This window comes from Triturus cristatus, chromosome 4_2 (assembly GCF_964204655.1).
Source record: "Triturus cristatus chromosome 4_2, aTriCri1.1, whole genome shotgun sequence".
NCBI lineage: Eukaryota > Metazoa > Chordata > Amphibia > Caudata > Salamandridae > Triturus > Triturus cristatus.
In genome coordinates this window covers 496,089,597-496,112,226 of record NC_140586.1, presented here as the reverse complement: position 1 = coordinate 496,112,226, position 22,630 = coordinate 496,089,597, and the positions used below count along the sequence as shown (strand labels likewise).

Genomic DNA, 22,630 nt, shown 5'->3' with positions numbered 1-22,630 from the left:
CTAGTACAGACGGCATAGGTTGCTCCCTCCCTTGCAGATTTGTTGTCGGGGAGCCAGAATTCAAAGGACGAGATAGTCCATAAGATTGACTTTGTCGCTATAGACGTTAATCTGTTTCGGACTGATTTGTATCAGAGCGAGTGACAACCACAGAACAAAATGTGAGCGCCCTACAGGGGGAGGTCAGTACTCTCCACGACACTGTCACCTGTCTCCAGAAAAAAAAGTGGTCCACTTAAATGATCGTATGGAAGACTCTGAAGGGAGATTCCGCAGAACTAATCTGCGCTTTGCAGAGTTCTGGGAAAGGGTGAAAGATCAATCCACCGGACTTTTCTTGGAAGACTGGATTACTACCATTCTGGTGCCTCGGAGACTCTTTAAATTTTTCACAATTGAACGACCAGTAAGGGCGCTTGCCCCGCCATCCAAACCTGGCGCATCACCTTGAGCAATTATAGCCAGGTTGTTAAATTTCCAGAGATTGGAATGCAATGCTGCAAACAACCCGAATCCAGGGACTTTGGTTGCTCGAGGGACTCCCCATATCCATTTATCCTAACTATGCTCAGAGGGTACAGGACCAGAGGAAAATGTTTCTGTCAGTAAAGAAGCGACTCCTAGATTTTAACTTTAAATATAGCACCCTGTTCCCAGCAAAATTGTGAGTTGAGCGCCAAGGGAAAGTGCTGTTCTTTTTCTCGGCAGTGGAGGCCAGTGACTGGTTGGATTCCATAGGACACTCCTGCGACCAGCTGGTGTCCTCAATGAGGTCATGCCAGCCATCGGCGGCGGGCCAGTCTGGGCATGTCCAGCGGTGACAGAGACGCTGGAGGAACCGAGAGGCTAGCAGAGGGCCAGAGAAGATTATGGTCTGCCCTGATGGTACTTTGAAGTCCACTGAGGAGGTCCCCAATTCGGATGTCGCCTCCCAGGAGCAGCGAGAGGACCAGGACCAAACTGGGAATGCCTTGCCTGCCCCGGAGATCTAGTTGAGGTTAATGGGCCAGGAATGCTAAGCCTAGGCCCGACGTTGTCCTTGGGTACCTGCTTCTGGTGCTAGGGGCATGGATGTGGACTCAGGGCTGTCTTGAGTGGATGCAAACTGAGATTGCGTATATAACATACAGTGAGATACTCTCTCCTTGGATGCAAGTATGATAAGAAGCAGTTATACATTGATGTTTTTCCCTTTATAGGTATGTGACTTGTGTCTACAGGAGTGATTACTCCCTAGGGGCAGACAGCCATGGGAAAGGAGCCTCACATCCTTCCCGATGACCTAGCCTCTAGCAAAGCACAAGTTTGTGAAGGGAAGGGAGAGGTGAGAGTATTGTATCAGTCTGCTTCTATTTATTTCCTACTTTACAACATTTGGAAATGGGGCGGCATTCGCAGATTCCCAGGTTGTCTAGGCATGCACAGGGTGGGATGGTGGTACTACCCATGGGAAGAGGGGAGTTGAGGGAGGGGTATGACTCTCAAAGTGAGGTTTTGTTAGGGATGTTGATTTTGCGCTTGCATCAAGGTCCATGCCCGTTGAGCTGACTAGGCCCATTTGTTGGTGGCGTGAATAGAATGCGTGTTGGACCTGTGGGGAGAGATTGGCAAGTGGTTTGCGAAGTATGGCTGCCTCGATGAAAAAATTGATTATCTTGAATGTACGGGGATTAGCACACTTTAAGAAGCTCAGGTGGGTATTTGCTTATTTGAAGCGCTATTGGGTGAATGTGTCGTTCCTACTGGAAACACATGTTTGGGGCGATTGCATCCCCTGCTTGAGAAACCGATGATGGGGGCAGATTTATGCTATTTCGTACTCTGGCTGTGCACGGGGAGCACTTATTTGGTTGCCACCCGGAGTCCCCTTTAGCAATACGAATCATGTTGTGGATCAGGAAGGGCGATATGTTATTATGCAGGGGACGCTTGAGGGTCGGGAGATTTGTTTTATCTATGTTTATGCCCCCAACACTGATTGTCCGGACTTCTTTTAGGGGCGGCGTCTCCCCATTTGGACATGGCTGTGGTACTAGGAGGAGTTTTTAATTGTGTTCTAGACATGACATTGGATCAGGAATCTTCCCGGGCCCATTCTAAACCCCGGCTCACCTAGGCACTCCAGGATGTGTTGGATAGTTTGCACCTATGCAATATCTGTCTAGAGCACCGGCCCGTGCTGTGCCTGTTTTCTTGTCATACCCCTGTGACGGGCACACTTAGTCGATTACTACTGCTTTATTTCCACAGAACTAGCATCGATGGTTGCAAACGTCACCTATTTAACCAGGTATCTTTCGGACCATTCGCCGGTCTTGTACCTCAGAGGTGCGCCTGGCCAGCCGTTACCCCAGTCACGCCTCCAAGCAGAGGCTTTGGCAGACTCCCTATTTGCAGCGACAGTCACCGATACGCTAGTACACTACTTTGACGAAAACTGGGGCTCTGCGTCTTATAGGGCGCTCGACTGGGGGGATGAAGGTTGTTCTCCAGCGGTGTGTGTGTGTGTATAAAAACTTCTTATGGAGTCTGCCGTCATTCGGAATGGGACATCTGTGCCCAGGAACACAAACTGGGCAAGTTGTAGGCTGCGCACCGTTCTTTCCCTCATATCCAGCAGTTGTACACAGACACTGGGGAACTGATACATGTAAAACGAGCAATCAATAAACCAATAACGTGTTCTGCCCCCATCTAATCAAGGTATATACAGAACGAGTGCATTCCTTGCCAGGGGATCTACAGGTTTTTCTGGCAGACGCTAAACTCCCAAGCCTTGACACACACACATCACGGAAGCTCTGGATGCTCAGCTTACTAGAGAAAAGATTATCTCGGCAATTCAACACCTAAAGCCTGCTAAAACCCCGGGTAGCGCTGGATTGCGTGCAGAATTTTATCATACGTTTGCGGCAATGATTGCCAACTAGCTTCTGGAGGTCTACGAAGCCCTAGAGACCGGTTCTCTGTGGTCTAGTGGTCATAATACTGAACCCTGGCAGGGACCCTTCATCCGCTTCAGCATACAAACCGATATTGCGCCTAAATAAAGATGTGAAAATTCTCAGCAGAGTGCTGGCGGTACACCTACTCCCCCAGTTGCCTCTCCTCATGCACTCAGACCAGTCAGGATTCATACCCAAGCACATTATCATCCATGACTTGTGGTGACTAGCCCATGTTTAGCATGCACCATGGCTCTTGATGGATGATTCTGACTTAGTGCTCCTAATAAAGCAAGCATTCAACTCCTTAAATTGGTCTTACCTATGGCAAGTGCTCCAAAATATGGTTGGGCCCTGGGTTTTTCCTGTGGGTTCTCTTTTTTTTTTGCAGTTTTTTATAGTGCGAACTCGACCCAAAGGTATCAGAGCACATTACATGAGCCCCAATTTCAACACAAACTGACACATTCATTTTTTAGGCACAGGGAGATTAAGTGATTTGCCCGGAATCACAGGATGCTTGAGCCTCCCACTAGACTTGAACCTGGCTCCCCAGCTTTAAAGTCAGTCGCTCTCTGCTCCATGGGCAAGGGTGCAATTGGGGGAGGGGGCGATTCTGAGCCCTTTAGGCTGCATAGGGGCACTCAACAGAGGTGCCCTCTCTCATCACTCCTGTTTGCCATCGCCATGGACCTGCTGGCGGAGACCCTGTGGCGCAGGATGGGACAGTGGGATATATCCTTAAGAGAGATCAACCATGTGATCTCCCTCTATGCCGATGATACTTTAGTATATCTTCGGCAGCCAAACTATTTTGGAACCTATTCTGCTTAGAGTTATGCATGTATTTGTATCAACCCAGACAAATCTAAGTTGTTCCCACTAGGGATACCGATTGACGACCTGCCTGCGGTGAGGTTTCACTTGGTGGTATGAGATGTCCGCTATCTGGGGGTTTATCTGGCTCACACAGACCGACATACCTGGACCTTAATATTGGGAGAGTGGTGGAGGGAGTAAAGGCCTCGATCAGGTATTGGAAAGAACTGCCTCTGTCCCTTACAGGCAGGATACTTATTGTGAAAATGATAGAACTACTGTGCTGCCTCTATGCCATACAAAGTACTTCCTACACGATCCCCAGAAATGATTTTTGAACACTGGACAGCTTAATAGTGGACTTCCTCTAAGGTTCCAAATGCAGAAGGACTGAACTTGCAGACCATACAGAGAACTTGGAGTTGGAGAGGACTTAAAGTTCCCCGTCTGGAACTTTACGATATGGCAGCTCAGCTGCAGCATGCGGTCCAATGGCTGGCAATTGGGATAAACGGCCAGTCCTTCTGATGTTTGGCTCCCGAGTCCCCTCCTCATTTCCTTCTATTATCCAAAAAGTGGCAGCAGTTTGGGAGGGACCCATGTACATCGGATATGCCCTATGGGCAGTACGACTCTTCTTGTGCATCCCATTGTCTATCTCGGCGCAGCGCTGGAGAGTCAGTCTGTGTGACCTTACGGGAGACCTTTATGTTGAGCAGCGTTTTATTAGGCGGGAGGAAGCCGTGGCTTACTTTTCTCTGGGCACGGGGCAATATCTTAATATATGAAAATCTCAAGCACAGATCATTTGGTGCGGCAGTCCTTTCTTGAGGAGCCGATCAAATCTAGTACTCTAACATTCATGCTTGACATGGCCCAGGGCCAGCAGCTGATATCCCATCTCTATTGAGCTCTACGCGATGACCTGCTAAGGGCAGCACTTTCTATGTAGGCCAAGTGGGACGCCTTGTTGGGGGAACCCATGTCAGCTGCAGACTGGGTGAAGGTCTATGAGGGAGTACTGACGGCCAGCTCTAATGCACGATTTAGGCGACGCCAATACAATTTCCTGCATCAGACTTACCTCTCCCCGCAGACTCTGCATGCTATTTACGACACCTGCCTGGACGGTTGCGATTGTTGAAGGGCCCCATCGGCAGAGGTGAGGATGCATCATGTTTGTAGGGACGATAGACTGGAGGATGATTTGACAGCCTGGTTGTCTATGAAGTCTGCGTTACGGGAACCAGTGGAGTTGCCTGCATCTGGAAGGGATACTGCATGTTCAACATCAAATCTAAGAGGTGCGAGTTTGGGGAGAAAACAGATGTGGGTGATCGCTGAGAGTTCCAAAGGTAACTAGGGACCTGTTGCAGCCTCTCGCTATTTTATTTGTACAAACCTAACACAAATGCAGATGGGGGTTAAATTGTTATATATTGGCTTGGGAATTACATAGACTGTTTAATGTCCTTTTCCCCTTGTATTGCTGTATTTTCGGTCGAGTTTTATTATCTATTGAGATACCAATTAATGCTTTAGACCATTTATACATGGGGAATTTGTATTGCCTTTGCATTTTCCTTTATTGGATCCGTTGGAATCCCTGAACATGCAGTAACAGTTGTGCTGCCTATATGGGTGTTGATGGGGACTACGGGATGCCGTAATGCTGTAGACAGTCACCATATGTTATGTACTATCTTCATGATATCCATTTATACCAATAATGTTTATTGAAGAAGAAAAAACATTGCACACACTTCCATTTCTGTCAGTTAGCCGGTACTTTGGTGAGAAGGCATGTTTCTTCTTTAGTTCTCCATTAACAGTTTCACAACACAGAAGCCCACCCCCAGCATCTTGAGTGGGCACTGGACCACAGTTGTGGCAGTCTTACTATGAAAAAGAATATGAGATGCATTTTCCTTGCGAGCAACAGGGCCCAGGTCACCACTGTTGAGCACAGAACCGGGCCCAAGCAACTTGGGGCTAAATGTGCATTTTATTTTGTTTATTTTTTACACAAGGCAGCAGAAAGCCTGCTTTAGACATCTGGCCTAGAAGTAATGGCCCTGTTGAGTGGGCAGGGAACACAGCCTGCTTTGCAGAGCTGTAGGTATCATTGGTGCTGCAGCTGCATTAGACACCCAGGGCTTACTTGCTGTGCCAGTGTTTCTTTGAGCCTTGGACCTTGTTTCCAGTCCAGGGAGGGCCTGGCCTAGCAGTTCGGGCTGGACTGTTCCCATCGGGCGCAGGGTGAAGACTGATTTGCATATGGCTGGGTCCAAACTGGAATGGCATGGTGAGCAAAAAACACAATGGCTTTAGGCCCAGATCTCTGTACTGGGGTGAGTGTATGACATTGTTCTGTCCATCAACTGTACTTTTTGCATTTGTCAACCCAAATGGGATGGGTATTCCCAGACGTGGGTCCCATGCTCTCCATGCCACTGGAGTCAAGCTATCCTGGCTGATGAGGGCTGAAAGCCCGAAGCCGGTTCTAGGATGCTTGTTTCCTGTCCAGGGAGGACCCGGCCTGGGAGTTCGGGCTGGACTGTTTCCTTTCGACGCAGGGTCAAGACTGATTTGCATATGGCTGGGTCCAAACTGGAATGGCATGGTGAGCAAAAAAACGATGGATTTAGGCCCAGATCTCTGTACGGGGGTGAGTGTATGACATTGTTCTGCATTCTGTCCATCAATTGTTTTTTTTGAGGGAGGAGAACCATGGCAACCATTATGGACATGGATGCCCTGTTTAACAAGAAAATTAGGTCATCATAAGAAATTATGGGTACGATTCACGTCATTTCTGGGAATGTTGTGTTGCAGGGATTCTGCTCAGAAACAGAACTATGCTTGGGACCACAGACCATCAGTATGTAGGAACTGAGCCACCATGCCACAATAGTACCTATGGGCTCAAATCCAGAATAGCTCATAGTGCCTTACTTGCTCTCCTAACCTTACCAGAGAAACAAGTATATTGGCACCCCAGAACACAACACTCTACACACTATATACAGATCATGCGATTCAATTTCGGAATTTCACAGTGCAGTTTGTCATAAACTAAGAAGCCATACCAAGTTGAGAAGGCGTGGGCTTAGAAGGGAGAAAAACTGGGTAATCAGTAGACATAAAGAGAGGGGAGACCCAGTTACTTTGGAAAGTGCATTTATTATCCGTTTCCGATACAAGTGAGCAAATGCTCTCAGGTAAATCGGTGCTTGTTTCACAATTTCTCAGATGAAAATCCTTCTCTATAATGGTGTGAGATATATATATATATCCTATATATCCCTCACCCAGACACTGAATGTGAGTAGGTGGGCTTGACACATTTGTAAGTTCTCTTTGAGTTATAGATGTGAAGGCAGGGTTGAGAGAGTGAGTTGAAATAGCCTTTAAATCCTATGCAATAGATGTAATATTTTAGGACTAGGTTAAAAAGAAGAACTGTGTGATGATTTTAGGAATTAATATTCCCAGGCATCTGATAGGTTGACATGTTTCAGCCTTTGTATACCTCGTAAAGGGTCAATCGGCTTTCTTCAGAACCTTATTGTTACACTGCTTTTGGCGATTGTTTTTGCCAAGTTGCTATGCAATTAAATTATAAAAAACATGCATTTACCCATACAGACCATATTTGTAGGACCTTTTCCTTGTATGGTCATAAATGACTTGTTTTTCCAACAGAGATCATAGGGGTGCCAGGGGAGGACGGACTCTGTAGTCAAATATTCATCAAGAGTACGCATCAGCTTGCGCTCAAAGCCTCTCCCTCTGTCCCTGCATGTGGGTAAAGCACATTATATTGCTGATAGGTTGTTAGGCAAAATACTTAGAAAACAAATGAGCACTATCTTATAAAATACCATGAAAGTTAAATGGGTGCATTGACACCTAATGCAGGGAAATCATGTAGGCTAGAACTAACCTGCAATCTGGACAGGTGCTGGGATGCCAATGCCAGTTTGCCCTACTAGACTGTGATCCTAGCATCAGAACACAGAGAAGGAGAAAAGACATGTCAATGAGGTTGACAAAGCCTCTCAATAACATGCTTTTTAAACCACTCAGGGGTGATAGAATAGAATGAAATATAGTATGGTTTATCCGTAGAACTTTTAAAATAACATCTCTGCAGAAATGGTCTGTAGATTTGAACTTACTCTTATAACACATCAAAAACCGCTTCATCTGTGCAAATGATCGAATGTCTCCCTTGCCAGATTAAGGTTATTGTGCTGTGGAAACAGACTATCAAAGCGATATACATTTGCAGCTACAACTAGGACAATAAACCAAAGTTACATTTCAGGTGTATCTTCAGCAATCATAGGTTTCCCTTTCAGGTAGGCTGGTGCCAATAAAACAAAAGGACAGTTGTAGCAGTGGGTTTCAGTGCATTTTCTATCCTCAATAGTCCAAGAAATGTGTAAGGCATCAGCAAATGCACATATCTCACAGACAACATAAAATGCCTTGAATTTACTGTGAAAAAGAGCTCAAGTGGCCCAATGCTCTACCTTTAGCACTCTGGCAAATTTGAGCCACTCCTACCCCAACGACTAAGCTGAGCCCATATGAAAAAAGAGTTAACCTATGACAACTTCTGCTTTTCCCCCAGTCCCTCGAGGTTTGCTTAACTTGCGCATACTAAAAGGCAGGACTCCAGAATACTACAAAGAACTGATTCGCCATCTCGACAGCTTCTGTTCTAAGGTCCTAGCGACCCTGCCTGGCAACTCGACTGAAGCCTATCACGACCTGTAGCCCGGAGATTGGGTCCATGTGAAAGTCAGTGTTCCAGCGAAGGCTACAGTAAAGCACCATGCATTACTGATAGAGGCCCATGTATCACATTGTAAGCAGAAAAGCAAAATCAGAGAAGTCACATGTGCCCCTGAAGCTACCTGCATCTGCAACCCGAAGCGCTCCTGAACTTGAAACCCGAAGAGCTCCCGCCATCAACCCATCACAACATCTTGCTGCTTCCCCTCCTGCAGCTTATAGCTATTGCATATTTGTCTCACAAAGTATAGCAATCCATAAAAATTAGCCTGCTACCCACCTCCAGGACAAACATTCCCTCTACTCAGAAAACACTTTTCTGCATTCCACGAAGCAGTACCAACAGAATATAAACCTATCTTCACAATCAATTTGTTTTTCCTTGCCGTAGGATTACAATTGGGAGCGGTGTAAATTGCCCTCAACCACTTTCAGAATACGAAACTTATCATATACAGTTTTCAAGCCAAAATCTGTACTAACCCGATCAATAAATTCTACTCACTGCACTCCACCTTGCGAATACTGCCTATTGTCTGACTTGAAAATTGAAAGACGTAAGATGACAGTCGGACAGAGCCACCGATACGTCTCTTCCCCATTTAACTGGGCTAACTTCTGTTCCCTCACATTTTGAACTTCCTTCTGGAGTACTGTTTAATCAGGAACCGATGATTGAACTGAACCTGCTTTCATCTGCAGCAACAGAGATACTTCAGGGACTGCACAATTATTTGCCACTCTACTCAATGGGACGGTCAACCTATGAGATACACCCAGCTGCCAAAGTACCGGAAGAGGTAGCAAGCTCCAATGCAATTGCCTTAGATTTGATCTTTGACTAATTACAAGCCAAACAAACTCTGATTCTGCAAGTAGAATGGCTCTTGATTTTGTTCTGGCTGTCAAAGGTGGACTTTGTGCTATTGTAGAAGCACAATGTTTTCTTGGGGCACACATGAACAGATTGATCGTCTACGTGAAAGTTTAAATTAATTACATACTCACACGTAATGATACCCTATCTTTTGAAAGCGTTTGGTCATCATGACTTAAAGGCATTTTTAGAGGTTGAGGAATGGATTATCGAATGGATATTAGACTTTTTAATTCAGGCTTTAGCTGATTTACAGTCTTGTCTGAATCTTTACAGCCTCACCTAGAGTCAAGGGGGCACCCCCATATTACCATTTAAGAATGTGAGATGACAAAGATGAATATGGTGTTGGGTGGTCAAATGGTTCTTTGGAATGTTATGATGAAAATAGGGAGACGTGAATTGATAAATGAGTACTGAAATATCCTGATTGCACAAATAAATAGCAAAACAGGAAGGGATGATGAAATAGAAATCTCTGCACTAGCATAACAATAGCCTGCTCCAGCAGGGTTTTTTTGCTCAAGCTAATGCGGTCAAGAAGAAGTGCCAGTCTCAGATGTTGGAAAACCCTAGGACGCTCACCTCCTGCAGGAGATAACGAAGACTAGCTTGCTCAGCCGAAATATTTACATATTATTGTTACTACCCGTTTCGATTGATCTCATGAGCTTAGCATCTGCTTGCAATTTTTTTTAAATCTATCATATTACCTTATTTGAAACTTGTGAGTACTAGCGTATAAACGCTTGCTTTGCGATCGTTTAACAAGCTTGCTGAATTTAGCTGTTCTGAGAAACATTCTGGTCAGCTGATTAAGTGATTCAGAGTATTCATTTTTCTTTTGTAACTAAACCCTTTCAGGATTCAAATGGAGTACAAGATTATTTTCTTTGACATATGCTTAGTGTTCTGCTACTAGAAACTTGGGAGATAATTCTTGCTAACTGGTTACAGAACTGGATACCCTATCAAAGATGTCAAAGAAAAAAAGTAAACTTAATAAACAGAATCTGCCGAGAACAAAGCTTAGTTCAGAAAAAACTGACTTACTTCAGAGAATTGTCAAATAAACAGAGAATCTCTTCGAGTAAAAATGCTAAGAGTGACATGAAGTATCACAAAACTGGAGGACACCAGAGCCTAACATGGTTCTGAAATCAGTCAAGACATTGTTGGAAAGGGATCAAATAGGCATCTCAATACCTTATTCCTTTTGAAGAAAGGCCTCACAATCTCCTATTATTTTGACCAACGCCAGCATTGCAAAAGATACGAGGCTAAAGCACACATCTCATGAGGAGTTTCCGGCAAGCACATAACAATAGTTGAAGGGTGGAGCAGGAGTAGCACAGCTGTGGAAATTTGAACACAAAGAAATTACAGGCATCTGTATATGTTACCTCTTTGAGGACTATAATCCAGGAAATTCCAGCACAAAAATAAATTGTTAGAAACTGCTCCCTTTGAAATCTACATGAAGTCATTTTTTATGTCACCTTCTCTCATTAGCTTTCCAAGCAAACAAAAACGAATTAGCAAATAACTTCTTTAGTAAAATAGTAACTCACATATTTGTTGGTTATCGGCCTCTGAATGCAAATATCTCTTGCAGCACAGTCCGCTGACCTTGCCACATCCTCCAAAAATCGATAATCTAAAATATTGAACAAAGATAGGATGGCATCACAAGAGTACATTACTAGCAATCTCTAAATTAGGTTAAGGAGTACACATACCGCTTAGAAGGTTGATGTCATTAAATTCGGTTTTATCAACAAATGCTGCTTTGTCTCGGATCCCAGTACACTTCAGATCAGTTTTGTGCTTCTTTACGCAGGACAAGCTTAAAAGGTAAAAAAAAAATATATATCACGATTGTATATGCATGTATGTAGAATATAAAAGGAGGAGAGAGACTGTTAATTGCTAGTCCGCAGGAAATGTATGTTTTGGATCCCTAATATTCCTGAAATTCAACAGAGACTTACCCATTTACTTCAAATTACTTAAAATTAAGTATAGAAGGAATTTGTACTCTTTGCTACAGCAAAACGTACTGGACAAATTCACACCAAGCTTAATATAAAGATAAAAATATCAAAATAGGTTTGGTCCATATTTCAGTCATTCACAAAATTCATAGAAAGAAAAGGGCCTTACCCAGAGGTTTGAGTGTTTATTTTAGTGCTATCAGCACTATTAGGTTTGTAAAATGCTTTGTTTCTGCAGTTCTTCAACCCAGAAGTGGATCATATTTGGCTGAGGTAAACCGTCATCTTTGGTTCACAAACCACTTGAATCAGAGTGGCTGAACGCAGGGCAATCTTATGCTTTGGTGGCCATTTCGTATATTGCCAACTATGATCCTAGATTTAAAATCTTGCTTTGGCAAAAATCCTAGTGGTATGTGGGAAACGAATTGAGCACACACTAACCTTATGAAGGCAAAGGACACACCATAGAGGTTTGGAAATGAACCATCCCAAAAAGGTCCATGACATTGGAGAACTAAGAGATTTGGCTCAAAGTGCAAAATTCTCTTGGATCATGAAAGGCAGATGCTTATCAAACCAGTTTAAGAAGCATAATTAGCCGTGGGGACATTTTTGGGGGAAAGAAGCATAATTAGGTTTTTAAAATTACATGCTTAATAACAATAATTCTGTACAATAAAGCAGGGTTAAGGGGTTATTGTTAATTCACAAAAGCTACAAACCTCTGAAAAGGACCAAATACTATGGTTACTTACTGCTACACTTAAACAGAAAGCAGAAACGTTTTGGGGAGTGTAAGGGTAGAAATAGTACAATGGGAGAGTTTCATTGCGGAACTATTTAGTGAGGTATGCTAAACAATGAATATTAATAAACCACAGCCATCCAGCTCTGATTTAAATTGTTACTACTCTCTCCACAGTTGTTCTGATCGATCCATTTCTCTTATCTACTTACCTGTTGATCCCTTTCTTCTTACTCTACCTTTTTTTACTCTTTGCGATATCAGATAACCTTACTCATTACCCATCTCTTTACAGTTCTCCTCTTCACCTTAGCGATCCTTCCGTTATTACCTTTCTTCCCTACCCATATATGTACTTTCCACTCCTCATGCATTCTCGGCTTTCGATATTATTCAAAGTTCTTCCCTGCACCTTACCCCATGTATCCATCCTCAATACTAACCTCTTGTGATCTCATTTGTAATCTTCAAACCCATTATGTCTTCTTCTCTTTCCCTGCTAACAATCATTATCATTCCTTCTACATCCTCATAGTGTCTTCCTCTTCATCTTTCCCTAATATGCTTAATTTTCTTTGCTGTTGTCATTTCCTTCGACTTTAATTGAAACCCCTTCTCACCACCTCTCATTACTTTACTTGAGCACCTTTGCCCAAGCCTCTTTCCTCTCCAGTCTTCGCCCACCATCAGCACTTTAAAGTAGGAAATGAAAGAGTGCTGAGCAAGATAGACTATCTGACACTTTAAGGATGAAAACCAAGGATTGATGAAAGAAGTTAAAAGGTCCTGAACATTTAAAAATGTTTCTCTACCCCGCTCTCTCCCAAAATGCAGGAACGAATGATGGACAACGTGGGAGCAAAGTGGATACAGAGAAAGGATATGGACACTGGATTTAAACCATGAACTTTTGGATCACTTTTTAATATTATCTTACATTTCAGAAAAGAAACCGAAAACCATTACATACCTATGGTACTGATAACCTGCACAGATATATTATTCCCTTCCATACCTCTTAGCAGCTACACCTTTAAATATTTACGTAAGTAAATAAACATGAGATGTCTGCGAACTCGGATACCGCAAGGACCCGAGTAAAGACAGCCTAGCAGTCCCTTTGGAAAGTTGGGAGGTGACTCAGCAGCTGTGATAGCAGTGGAGGATAATTCACATAGACAGTGGGAATTCTTACTTGAGTAAGCATGAAGTTTTGGCACTCTTTCTATCAAGACATTGACAGTCAGTCAATTACTTCTACTAAAAGGAATCTAGCCCTCACAATAAAGGCTTGTCAAATTAAGATAGCCAATATAGCCTTTAAGTGGTTCAGAACCAACGTTGATCTCTAAAAGGAGAGCAAATGATTATGTTATTCACCCTGTAAGCATCTGCTTCTGGAATGTAGTCCTGTAGATTTGCATGATCTATATACTCATGCCATTTAGTATTGTGCAAGTTGTTTTTCTCCGAAGAAGTGTTTCAAGTCACAGAGTAGAGGGACTCCTCCTCTTGGCGATATTACGCATGGGCATCAACTCCTTTGTTAGATTTTTTTCTCCGCAGGCGGGTAAGTAAGAAGTGTAAGGAAAGTTTCAGAATGAAGATGTCCATGCTAATGAAAGTATGTAAAACATAACTGCACCAGCCACAAGTGTCCGGGGAGGAGTAAGGCGCATGTAAATCTACAGCACTACAAGCCATGAACAGATGCTTACAGGGTAACATATTCTGTTTGATGGCAGGTGTGGCTGTAGATACACATGCTCTGCATAGACTGTAAAGCAGTAACTCCTTAGAAGCGGTGGCTAGCGTGTGGGAGCTGCAGTAGTTTCAAAAAGGGTACTTAGCACTGCCTGACCTACACTGGCTTGCTAACACATCTACGCAGTAGTGTTTAGTGAATATATGTGGTGTAGACCATGTAGCTGCTTTATGAATTTCAGCGTGAGAAGTTGGCCTGGCATATGCTGGTCACTAGTTAAAGTGGCCACCTTGCACCAGTATAATTCGACTCCTATGGTAGATAGGTTTAAGACAACCTTTTTAAGAAAGCTATCCTAGTGGTAGCTGTGGAGAGCAGCCTTCAGGCTAAGTCTTTAGAGGAATGTAAAGCAGCTTGTTTTACCATATAATCTCTTGAATCACTAAATAAAAGGACACCACACAGGTATATATAAAATATATATGTATTTATTTCCAACACACTCTACTAATCTCTTTATGAGATTAGAAGTCAAGGACATATGCACAAATCAACATTTCACAACAAGTTAAGCACAAATATGGCTGGGGCCCTAGGGGCGTACCAGACCATATACTAAAAAAAGAGGTTTAAGAACATCGACTTGAGAAGAGACAAGGCCTAGGGCCTTCAAAAGCGCTGGGGCCTCACTAATCCACCCAAGGCAGGTAAGTAAAGGACCCACGGGAGACGCATGCAGTGTGGGAACACAGCCGCGGATCCCATTAGACTTCAATGGAGCAAGTCGCGGTTGAAATTTTAAAGTTTTAGGATACTTCGGGAGAGTCTACAAGCAAGTCACTTACAGGGTAAGTAGTTCTAGAGTCAAAACACACACAGGAGCACCGTAGTGCTGGAGTTACCTGACCCAGGGAAGCTGGGTGCATAGGTGTCTTTTGGTGTCGTGTCGCAGCATCGTTTTCAATGGGAGCCAAAGAAGACTTGCTGCTTGTGAAGACAGAAGAAGTGTCCGGTGGAATCCAAGGCTGGATTCAGAAGAAGGAAGACCTGAAAGCAGAAGGGACAGTGTTCAAAGTCACTTGGCAGTGACCCGGGGCAAGGAAGATGGATGCCAACAGTCGTAGGGTGATTTCAGGTGATCACGGGTGTCTTGACTCTTCAGCCACGAGGTCCAGGAGGCGTTGACGACAACAAGGAGCTGGATTCGGCGTGTCCCACGAAGTCTGCAGCTTACTGAGGTGTCGGCAACCGGATTGGAGCCAACAAGCCTTGGCAACAGCAAGTCTCGTGGAAAGTGGAAAAAGTCCGCGGTGCAGACCAGCAAGGTCTGAGGGACTCACCCAGCGAGGGTAAGTCAGGGCAGGTCTGGAGCAACCAGTGGAGCCCTTTGGTTCTGTAGGAAAGTCTTCTGGGGACCCACAAGCCAACCGGCAAGGGATCGCGAAGACGCCTCGGGAGGATTCACTCACCAGGAGCCCACGGTCACTCGGGACGAGGTAGGCCTCTAATTGTCGGAGGAAATCCTGCTGGAGGCTTGGACCACACGTGGTCCAATGCACAAGTTCGTAGAATGTCGTGAAGGGGTTGCACTCGACAATAGTGCACGGTACCCTGGTATTGCTGTTCCTCGTCACTCGTGGGGTCCACTTGCCTCAGCGTCGCTGGGGACTCACGATGGCCTTGGAGAAGTCAGAAAATCCACTTCCGGGGCTGCAGGGACTTCGGACTCCAGCGGGAGCTGGAAAGTTTGCGACCGTTGATGCAAAGTTTTGGTGCCTGCCAAGCAGGGGAGTCACTCCTTGACTCCATGGGAGATTCTTCAGTCTTCCAAAGGTAGTGGAATAGTTGAAGGTCCAGGATTCTTCTTCAAAGCGTCGTCCAGGGATATCTAGTTTGCAATGGCAAGGGTTCCCTAACTTATACTACAAGGAAGGGAGGGACTAGCTCTATGACCACTCCTATGGGAAGGTCAGGGGAGTGGGTGGCTACACCCACTTCCCTTTGTCCAGTTTCGCGCCAGAGCCGGGGCTGGTAGCCCCTGAACCGGTTTGAGCTGGCATATGCACAGAGGAGCCTACAGCTCCCCCAGTGCAGGACTTCAAAGCATTCTAGGAGTGCACCCACCCAGACCCAATACACAAAATCCACTGCGAGTTTCGGTCCGCAGCAGGAGGGCAGCCCAGTGTCTGACTGGTGGCATCCAATTTGTGATGCCAGGGCTCTTCAGGATTAGGTTATAATGCACTTAAGAGTATATGGTTTAACCACATCCACAAACAGCTACAGAGAATAGACTCTGAGAGCTGCAGAGGGGCCCTGCTCAGGCAGAGGCACCCCCTCACATGGAAACCAAGCACCCTGCCCTCAGGATTGTTAGGGCCTGCTTTAGGGGTGACTTATAGGTTTATATGTGTGTGTAAGGTGAGATATAGGGAACCTATACCTTAGTGAGGAGTGCTAACACTACCTCACCCAGGCTGCAGTAGCAGGCCTGTGTTGTCAGATTTAGTCTGCTTCCCAGGGGTGGCATAATACATGCTTCAGCCCCTGGTAGGCCTGTGAAGTACCTATGCCCTTGGTACCCAAGGTACCATATACTAGGGGCTCATAAGGTACCACAGTATCCAATCACTAGTGCATCTAATATGCACTCCAAGTTGTTTAGAGAGAGCAGAGAGGCTGGGGCCCTGATTAGCAGGGACCCAGCCAGAAACCAGTGTAAACATCAGAAAAAAAGTGGGGGCAACATAAGTGCAGATCCTACTCTCCTACACAACCCCCCCCCCCAAACGCAGGGACACTAAACTAACCTTGATCAGTTGAGTCTTCGTGTTCTAAATGGAAATACCTTGCGAGTCCATCTGCATTGGCATGTTGGGTCCCAGGTCTATGTCCCACTGTATAGCCCATCCCCTGCAGGGAAATGGACCACCTTAAAAGTTTTGGGTTTTCACCTTTCATCTGTTTAAGCCATAGGAGGGGCTTGTGGTCAGTCTGAACTATGAAGTGAGTGCCAAACAAGTATGGCCTCAGCTTCTTCAGGGCCCACACCACAGCAAAGGCCTCCCTCTCTATAGCTGACCAAAGTTTCTCTCTAGGGTGCAGCCTTCTGCTTTTAAAAGCTACTGGCTGGTCTTGACCTTCATCATTCAGTTGAGACAGTACAGCTCCCACACCCAGCTCAGAAGCATCTGTTTGGACAATGAACTTTTTGGTGTAGTCTGGACTCTGTAAGATGGGGGCAGTGCACATGGCCTGCTTTAGGTCTTCAAATGCCTTCTGACAGCTAGCTGTCCACTGAACCTTTTTGGCATTTTCTTTGAGGTAAGATCATTTAAGGGGATCACTATAGATCCATATCCCTTAACAAACCTCCTATAGTACCCAGTCAGGCCTAAAAAGGCTCTCATCTGTGTCTGGGTGGTTGGAGCAACCCATTCCATGATAGTTTGGATTTTACTCTGTAAAGGCTGAACCTGGCCTCCACCTACAAGGTGGCCCAGGTACACAACCTGACTCTGCCCTATCTGGCACTTAGTGGCCTGGATAGTGAGGCCTGCTTTCTGCAGGGCCTCCAAAACATTTCTGAGGTGGACCAGGTGATCCTGCCAGGAGGAACTAAAGACAGCAATATCATTAAGATAAGCTGAGCAATAGGTTTCCATCCCTGTCAGAACTTTATTCACCAACCTCTGAAAAGTGTCAGGTGCATTCTTCAAACCAAAGGGCATCACCACAAAGTGGTAGTGCCCACCAGGGGTTGAAAATGCTGTTTTGGCTTTGGCATCCTCAGCTAACCTGATCTGCCAGTAGCCAGCTGTGAGGTCAAATGTACTCCAATACATGGCTGAGGCCAAAGTATCAATCAGTTCATCTGCCCTGGGAATTGGATAGGCATCAGTCCCGGTGACTGCATTGAGGCCTCTGTAGTCTACACAAAACCTAATTTCTTTCTTACCACCCTGGGTATGAGGTTTGGGTACTACGACTACTGGACTAGCCCAAGGGCTATCTGAAGGCTCAATCACACCTAGTTCCAACATTCTCTGGACTTCAGTCCTGATACAGTCCCTGACATGGCCAGGTTGCCTGTAGATTTTACTCTTGACAGGCAGACGGTCTCCAGTGTCCACCTCATGGGTGCACCAGGAAGTCTGACTAGGGGTCAGGCTAAACATATGTCTATACTGCTGCAGAACTTGTATGCATTCAGTTTGCTGATGGTCAGTGAGGCTGCTTGCCAAAGCAACACCATCTACTGACCCATCATCAGGGTTGTGTGAGAGCAGGTCAGGGAGAGGGTCACTCTCCTCCTCCAGTTCCCCGTCAATTGCCATGAGCAACCCCATGTCAGCCCTGTCAACATATGGTTTCAATCTGTTGACATGGAGCACCCTAAGGGGGCTCCTGGGAGTTCCAAGATTCACCAGATAGGTGACTTCTCCCGTTTGCTCAACAATTGTATGGGGGCCACTCCACTTGTCTTGGTGAGCTGCTGGGGCCACAGGCTCAAACACCCACACTTTCTGTCCTGGCTGGTACACAGTCAGCACAGCCTTTTGGTCATGCCAAGTTTTTTGTAGTTCTTGGCTGGCCTCCAGGTTTTTAGCTGCCTTCTTCATGTATTCGGCCATCCTGGAGCGGAGACCAAGTACATAGTCCATCACATCCTGTTTGGGAGGTTTGAGAGGTAACTCCCAGTCCTCCTTCACCAAACATAATGGACCTCTTACAGGATGCCCAAACAGAAGTTCAAATGGGCTGTAACCAACCCCCTTCTGTGGAACCTCTCTGTATGCAAACAGAAGGCAGGGAAGTAAAAGGTCCCATTTTCGCCTAAGCTTTTCTGGGAGGCCTGTAATCATTCCCTTTAGGGTTTTGTTGAAAAGTTCAACTAACCCATTGCATTGTGGGTGATAGGGAGTAGTGAATTTATAAGTTACACCACACTCCTTCCACATTGCTTTTAGATGTCCTGACATGAAGTTGGTACCTCTGTCAGAAAAGACCTCCTTTGGGAAACCCACTCTGGAGAAAACTCCAATGAGGGCTCTTGCCACCATAGAGGCTGTGATGGTCCTCAGGGGAATTGCCTTTGGGTACCTGGTGGCATGATCCACTACCACCAGGATAAACCTGTGCCCAGATGCTGTTGGAGGGTCAAGGGGACCAACAATGTCAAGCCCTACCCTTCCAAAGGGTACCCCCACAACTGGTAGTGGTATCAGGGGGGCCTTTGTTGTGCCACCTGACCTGCCACTGGCTTGGCAAGTGACACAGGAGCGACAAAACTCCTTGGTGTCCTCTGACATATGTGGCCAATGAAAATGTTGAACAAGCCTGTCCCAGGTCTTGTTTTGGCCCAAGTGACCTGCTAAAGGGATGTCATGTGCTAGGGTCAAGAGGAACCCCCTAAACTTCTGAGGTATTACCAACCTCCTGGTGGCTCCAGGGGTTGGATCTCTAGCCTCAGAATATAGGAGTCCCTCATCCCAATAAACTTTATGGGACCCATTAGCACTCCCAGCAGCCTCAGCAGCAGCCTGCTGTCTGAGGGGTTCAAGAGAGGGGCAGCACTGTTGCTCCTTACTCAGATCTTCCCTAGAAGGCCCCCCTGCCCCCAAGAACTCAACCTGATCAGGCTCAAGTCCATCTGGGGCAGTTCCTTCTTCAGGATCTGCTTCTCCTCCCTCAGGAGGGGAATCTGTGATCTGAGACAGAGGGGAAGGCACTGCCTTAACCCGACTGCTCCTCCTCTTGGGTAGCACCTGGTCCATACTTTCAGGATCCAGAGCTGGTTCAGTTTGATGCATTTTGGCCTGTGACCTGGTCACAGCAAATACCTCTGCAGGTATGCCCAACATCTCAGCACGAGTCCATAACTCTACTTCAGACCAGGCTGAAGTCTCTAGATTATTGCCCAATAGACACTGGACAGGGAGGTCTGCACTGACTACTACTTTCTTGAGGCCAGTTACCCCTCCCCAGGAGAAATTCACAACTGCCAGACTATGGTTGGTCCTGACATTGCTTGCATTGGTAACCTGGTACATTTCACCCAGGATGATCTGCCCAGGGTCCACAGGATCCTCTGCCGCCATGGTGACACTAGCACCTGTGTCCCTTAATGCCAAAGCCTGTTTGCCATTTATTACAGGCTGCTGTTTGTATTTGCCCAGATTACTGGGGCTCACTAGGAAGGACATATCAATGTCTCCATCACAAATCAGCAATGCCTGAGTGGGTACTCTGACTAGGCCAGAGTCCACTTCAGAACCCAGGGTCAACCCTACTACACCCTTATTCTGACCACCTCCACCAGTAGCTGTACTAGGGGGAACAGTTGCCTTAGTGGCAGGGGTGGTGGTGGTTTGCTCTTTAGACGTGTTACAGTCAGAGGTCCAATTCCCTTTCTGTTTACAGAATTTGCACCGGGGGTTCTTTTGGCCTTTGCCTTTGTTAGACTGTGAATCCCCACCAGATGCAGATTTTTGGGGCCCTTGTGAAGACTTCTGGTATTTTGACTTAGGATCCTGCTTCTTAGTGTCACCCCCTTAGTTATGGGTTTTCTGCCACACCCTGGTTCTGACCCATTTGTCTGCCTTCTTTCCCAATTCTTGGGGAGAGGTCAGATCAGAGTCCACCAGGTACTGGTGCAACAACTGGTTCTGGCAATTATTAAGGATCTGTTCTCTCATCATAAGATTATACAATCCAGTAACTCTACTACCAACCAGCCAACCCTCCAGAGCCTTGGTTGCACAATCTACAAAGTCAGTCCAGTCCTGATTCTGTGCTTTCTGGGTGTCTCTCAACCTGTACTGTTAAGTGGTTAAGCCAAACACATCTATCAATGCACTCTTCAGGACTTCATAGTCATCAGCATCCTCTTCTCTAACAGTAAGGAGCTTGTCTCTACCTTTATCTGAAAAGGGGAGCCACAAGATTGCTGCCCACTGCTTCTGGGGGACCTGTTGTACTCTACAGGCCATTTTCATAGCAGTTATCCATTTGTGGATATCATCCTCACTCTGGTAGGGAGGAACAACCTTGGACAGGTTCCTATGGTCTGGAATGTATTATCTGACTCTAGGGACACTGTTGCTGCCACCAGGGGTTTCTAACCCCGCTCTTTTAGAAGCTCTCTGAAGCTCAAAGGCTTCTTTGTCTAATGCCAACTGCTTGGCCTTGAGGGCAAATCTTGCTTCCTCATACTACAGCAGTTTGTACATTCTTTCAGAGGAGGTCTCTCTTCCAAATAAAGTATGAGTTCCTCTACTGGACAGATTCTCTGCCAGAGTGATAGGAGTGGTCAGATTCCCTTGAAGGGGACCTAGGCCTCTCCTCCACCCTGTCAGCTCTCTTACGGAGAATTCCTCAGTCCTTTTCAGATCCCTGTGGATCTGGCCCTTCAACCACAGAGTCCAGGTCATCTTGATTTTCATCATCTGACCCAGACACTGTAATTGACTCACCCACTGATCCAGACCTATTAGCTCCTAGAGCTAATCTAAGACCATCTGCTGTCAGCAGATCTATCAGGTGTAGTGTGGAGGGACTCTGTCCTATCCTCAGGTGCCTTGCAGCACACATGGCTTTCAAGTCAAAGAAAGTCATGTCCTTATACTGAGGCTGGGTGGACCCACTGGTTCCAACCCTTAAGGACATTCTAGTGTTGTGCAGTGTTGTACTACCTACACTAGTTTGTGGCCTAAAGATCCTAGCTTGAGCTGTAGAAAGGGTGTGCTATCCCTAGGCACACAGCTCTAAGTTCAGTAGAACTTATTGATACTAAGCTTGACTTTATATGTACCTTTAGTGGTTTTCACTTAGTAATTCAAATAGAGATTTTCTGGTAAAACAATGGCAAGCTGTAATCCCACACGCTGCCCACCAAGGTGAGAAGTTGGCCTGGTATATGTTGGTCACTAGTTAAAGTGGCCACCTTGCACCAGTACAATTCGACTCTTATGGTAGATAAGTTTAAGACAACCTTTTTAAGAAAGCTATCCTAGTGGTAGCTGTGGAGAGCAGCCTTCAGGCTAAGTCTTTAGAGGAATGTAAAGCAGCTTGGTTTACCTTATAATCTCTTGAATCACTAAATGAAAGGACACCACACAGGTATATATATAATATATATATGTATTTATTTCTAACACACTCTACTAATCTCTTTATGAGATTAGAAGTTAAGGACATATGCACAAATCAACATTTCACAACAAGTTAAGCACAAATATGGCTGGGGCCCTAGGGGCGTACCAGACCATATACTAAAAAAGAGGTTTAAGAACATCGACTTGAGAAGAGACATGGCCTAGGGCCTTCAGAAGCGCTGGGGCCTCACTAATCCACCCAAGGCAGGTAAGTAAAGGACCCACGGGAGACGCATGCACTGTGGGAACACAGCCGCGGATCCCAATAGACTTCAATGGAGCAAGTCGCGGTTGGAATTTTAAAGTTTTAGGATACTTCGGGAGAGTCTACAAGCAAGTCACTTACAGGGCAAGTAGTTCTAGAGCCAACACACACAGGAGCACCGTAGTGCTGGAGTTACCTCACCCAGGGAAGCCAGGTGCATAGGTGTATTTTGGTGTCGGGTCGCGGCGTCGTTTTCAATGGGAGCCAAAGAAGACTTGCTGCTTGTGAAGACAGAAGAAGTGTCCGGTGGAATCCAAGGCTGGATTCAGAAGAAGGAAGACCTGAAAGCAGAAGGGACAGTGTTCAAAGTCACTTGGC

General features: G+C 45.7%; 1 protein-coding gene across 2 annotated transcripts in view; it reads right to left on the bottom strand.

The window, feature by feature from the left end:
- The window catches only part of ZNHIT6 (zinc finger HIT-type containing 6), a 225,385-nt gene that overhangs the window by 172,320 nt on the left and 30,435 nt on the right, over positions 1 to 22,630 (bottom strand). For both annotated transcript variants that reach the window (XM_085602069.1, XM_085602070.1), the window contains exons 3-4: positions 11,184 to 11,290; positions 11,016 to 11,101 (exon numbers count right to left, since the gene is read on the bottom strand). In XM_085602069.1, coding sequence (XP_085458195.1) covers positions 11,016 to 11,101; positions 11,184 to 11,290 — 193 coding nt within the window. The remainder of the gene's footprint in view (positions 1 to 11,015; positions 11,102 to 11,183; positions 11,291 to 22,630) is intronic.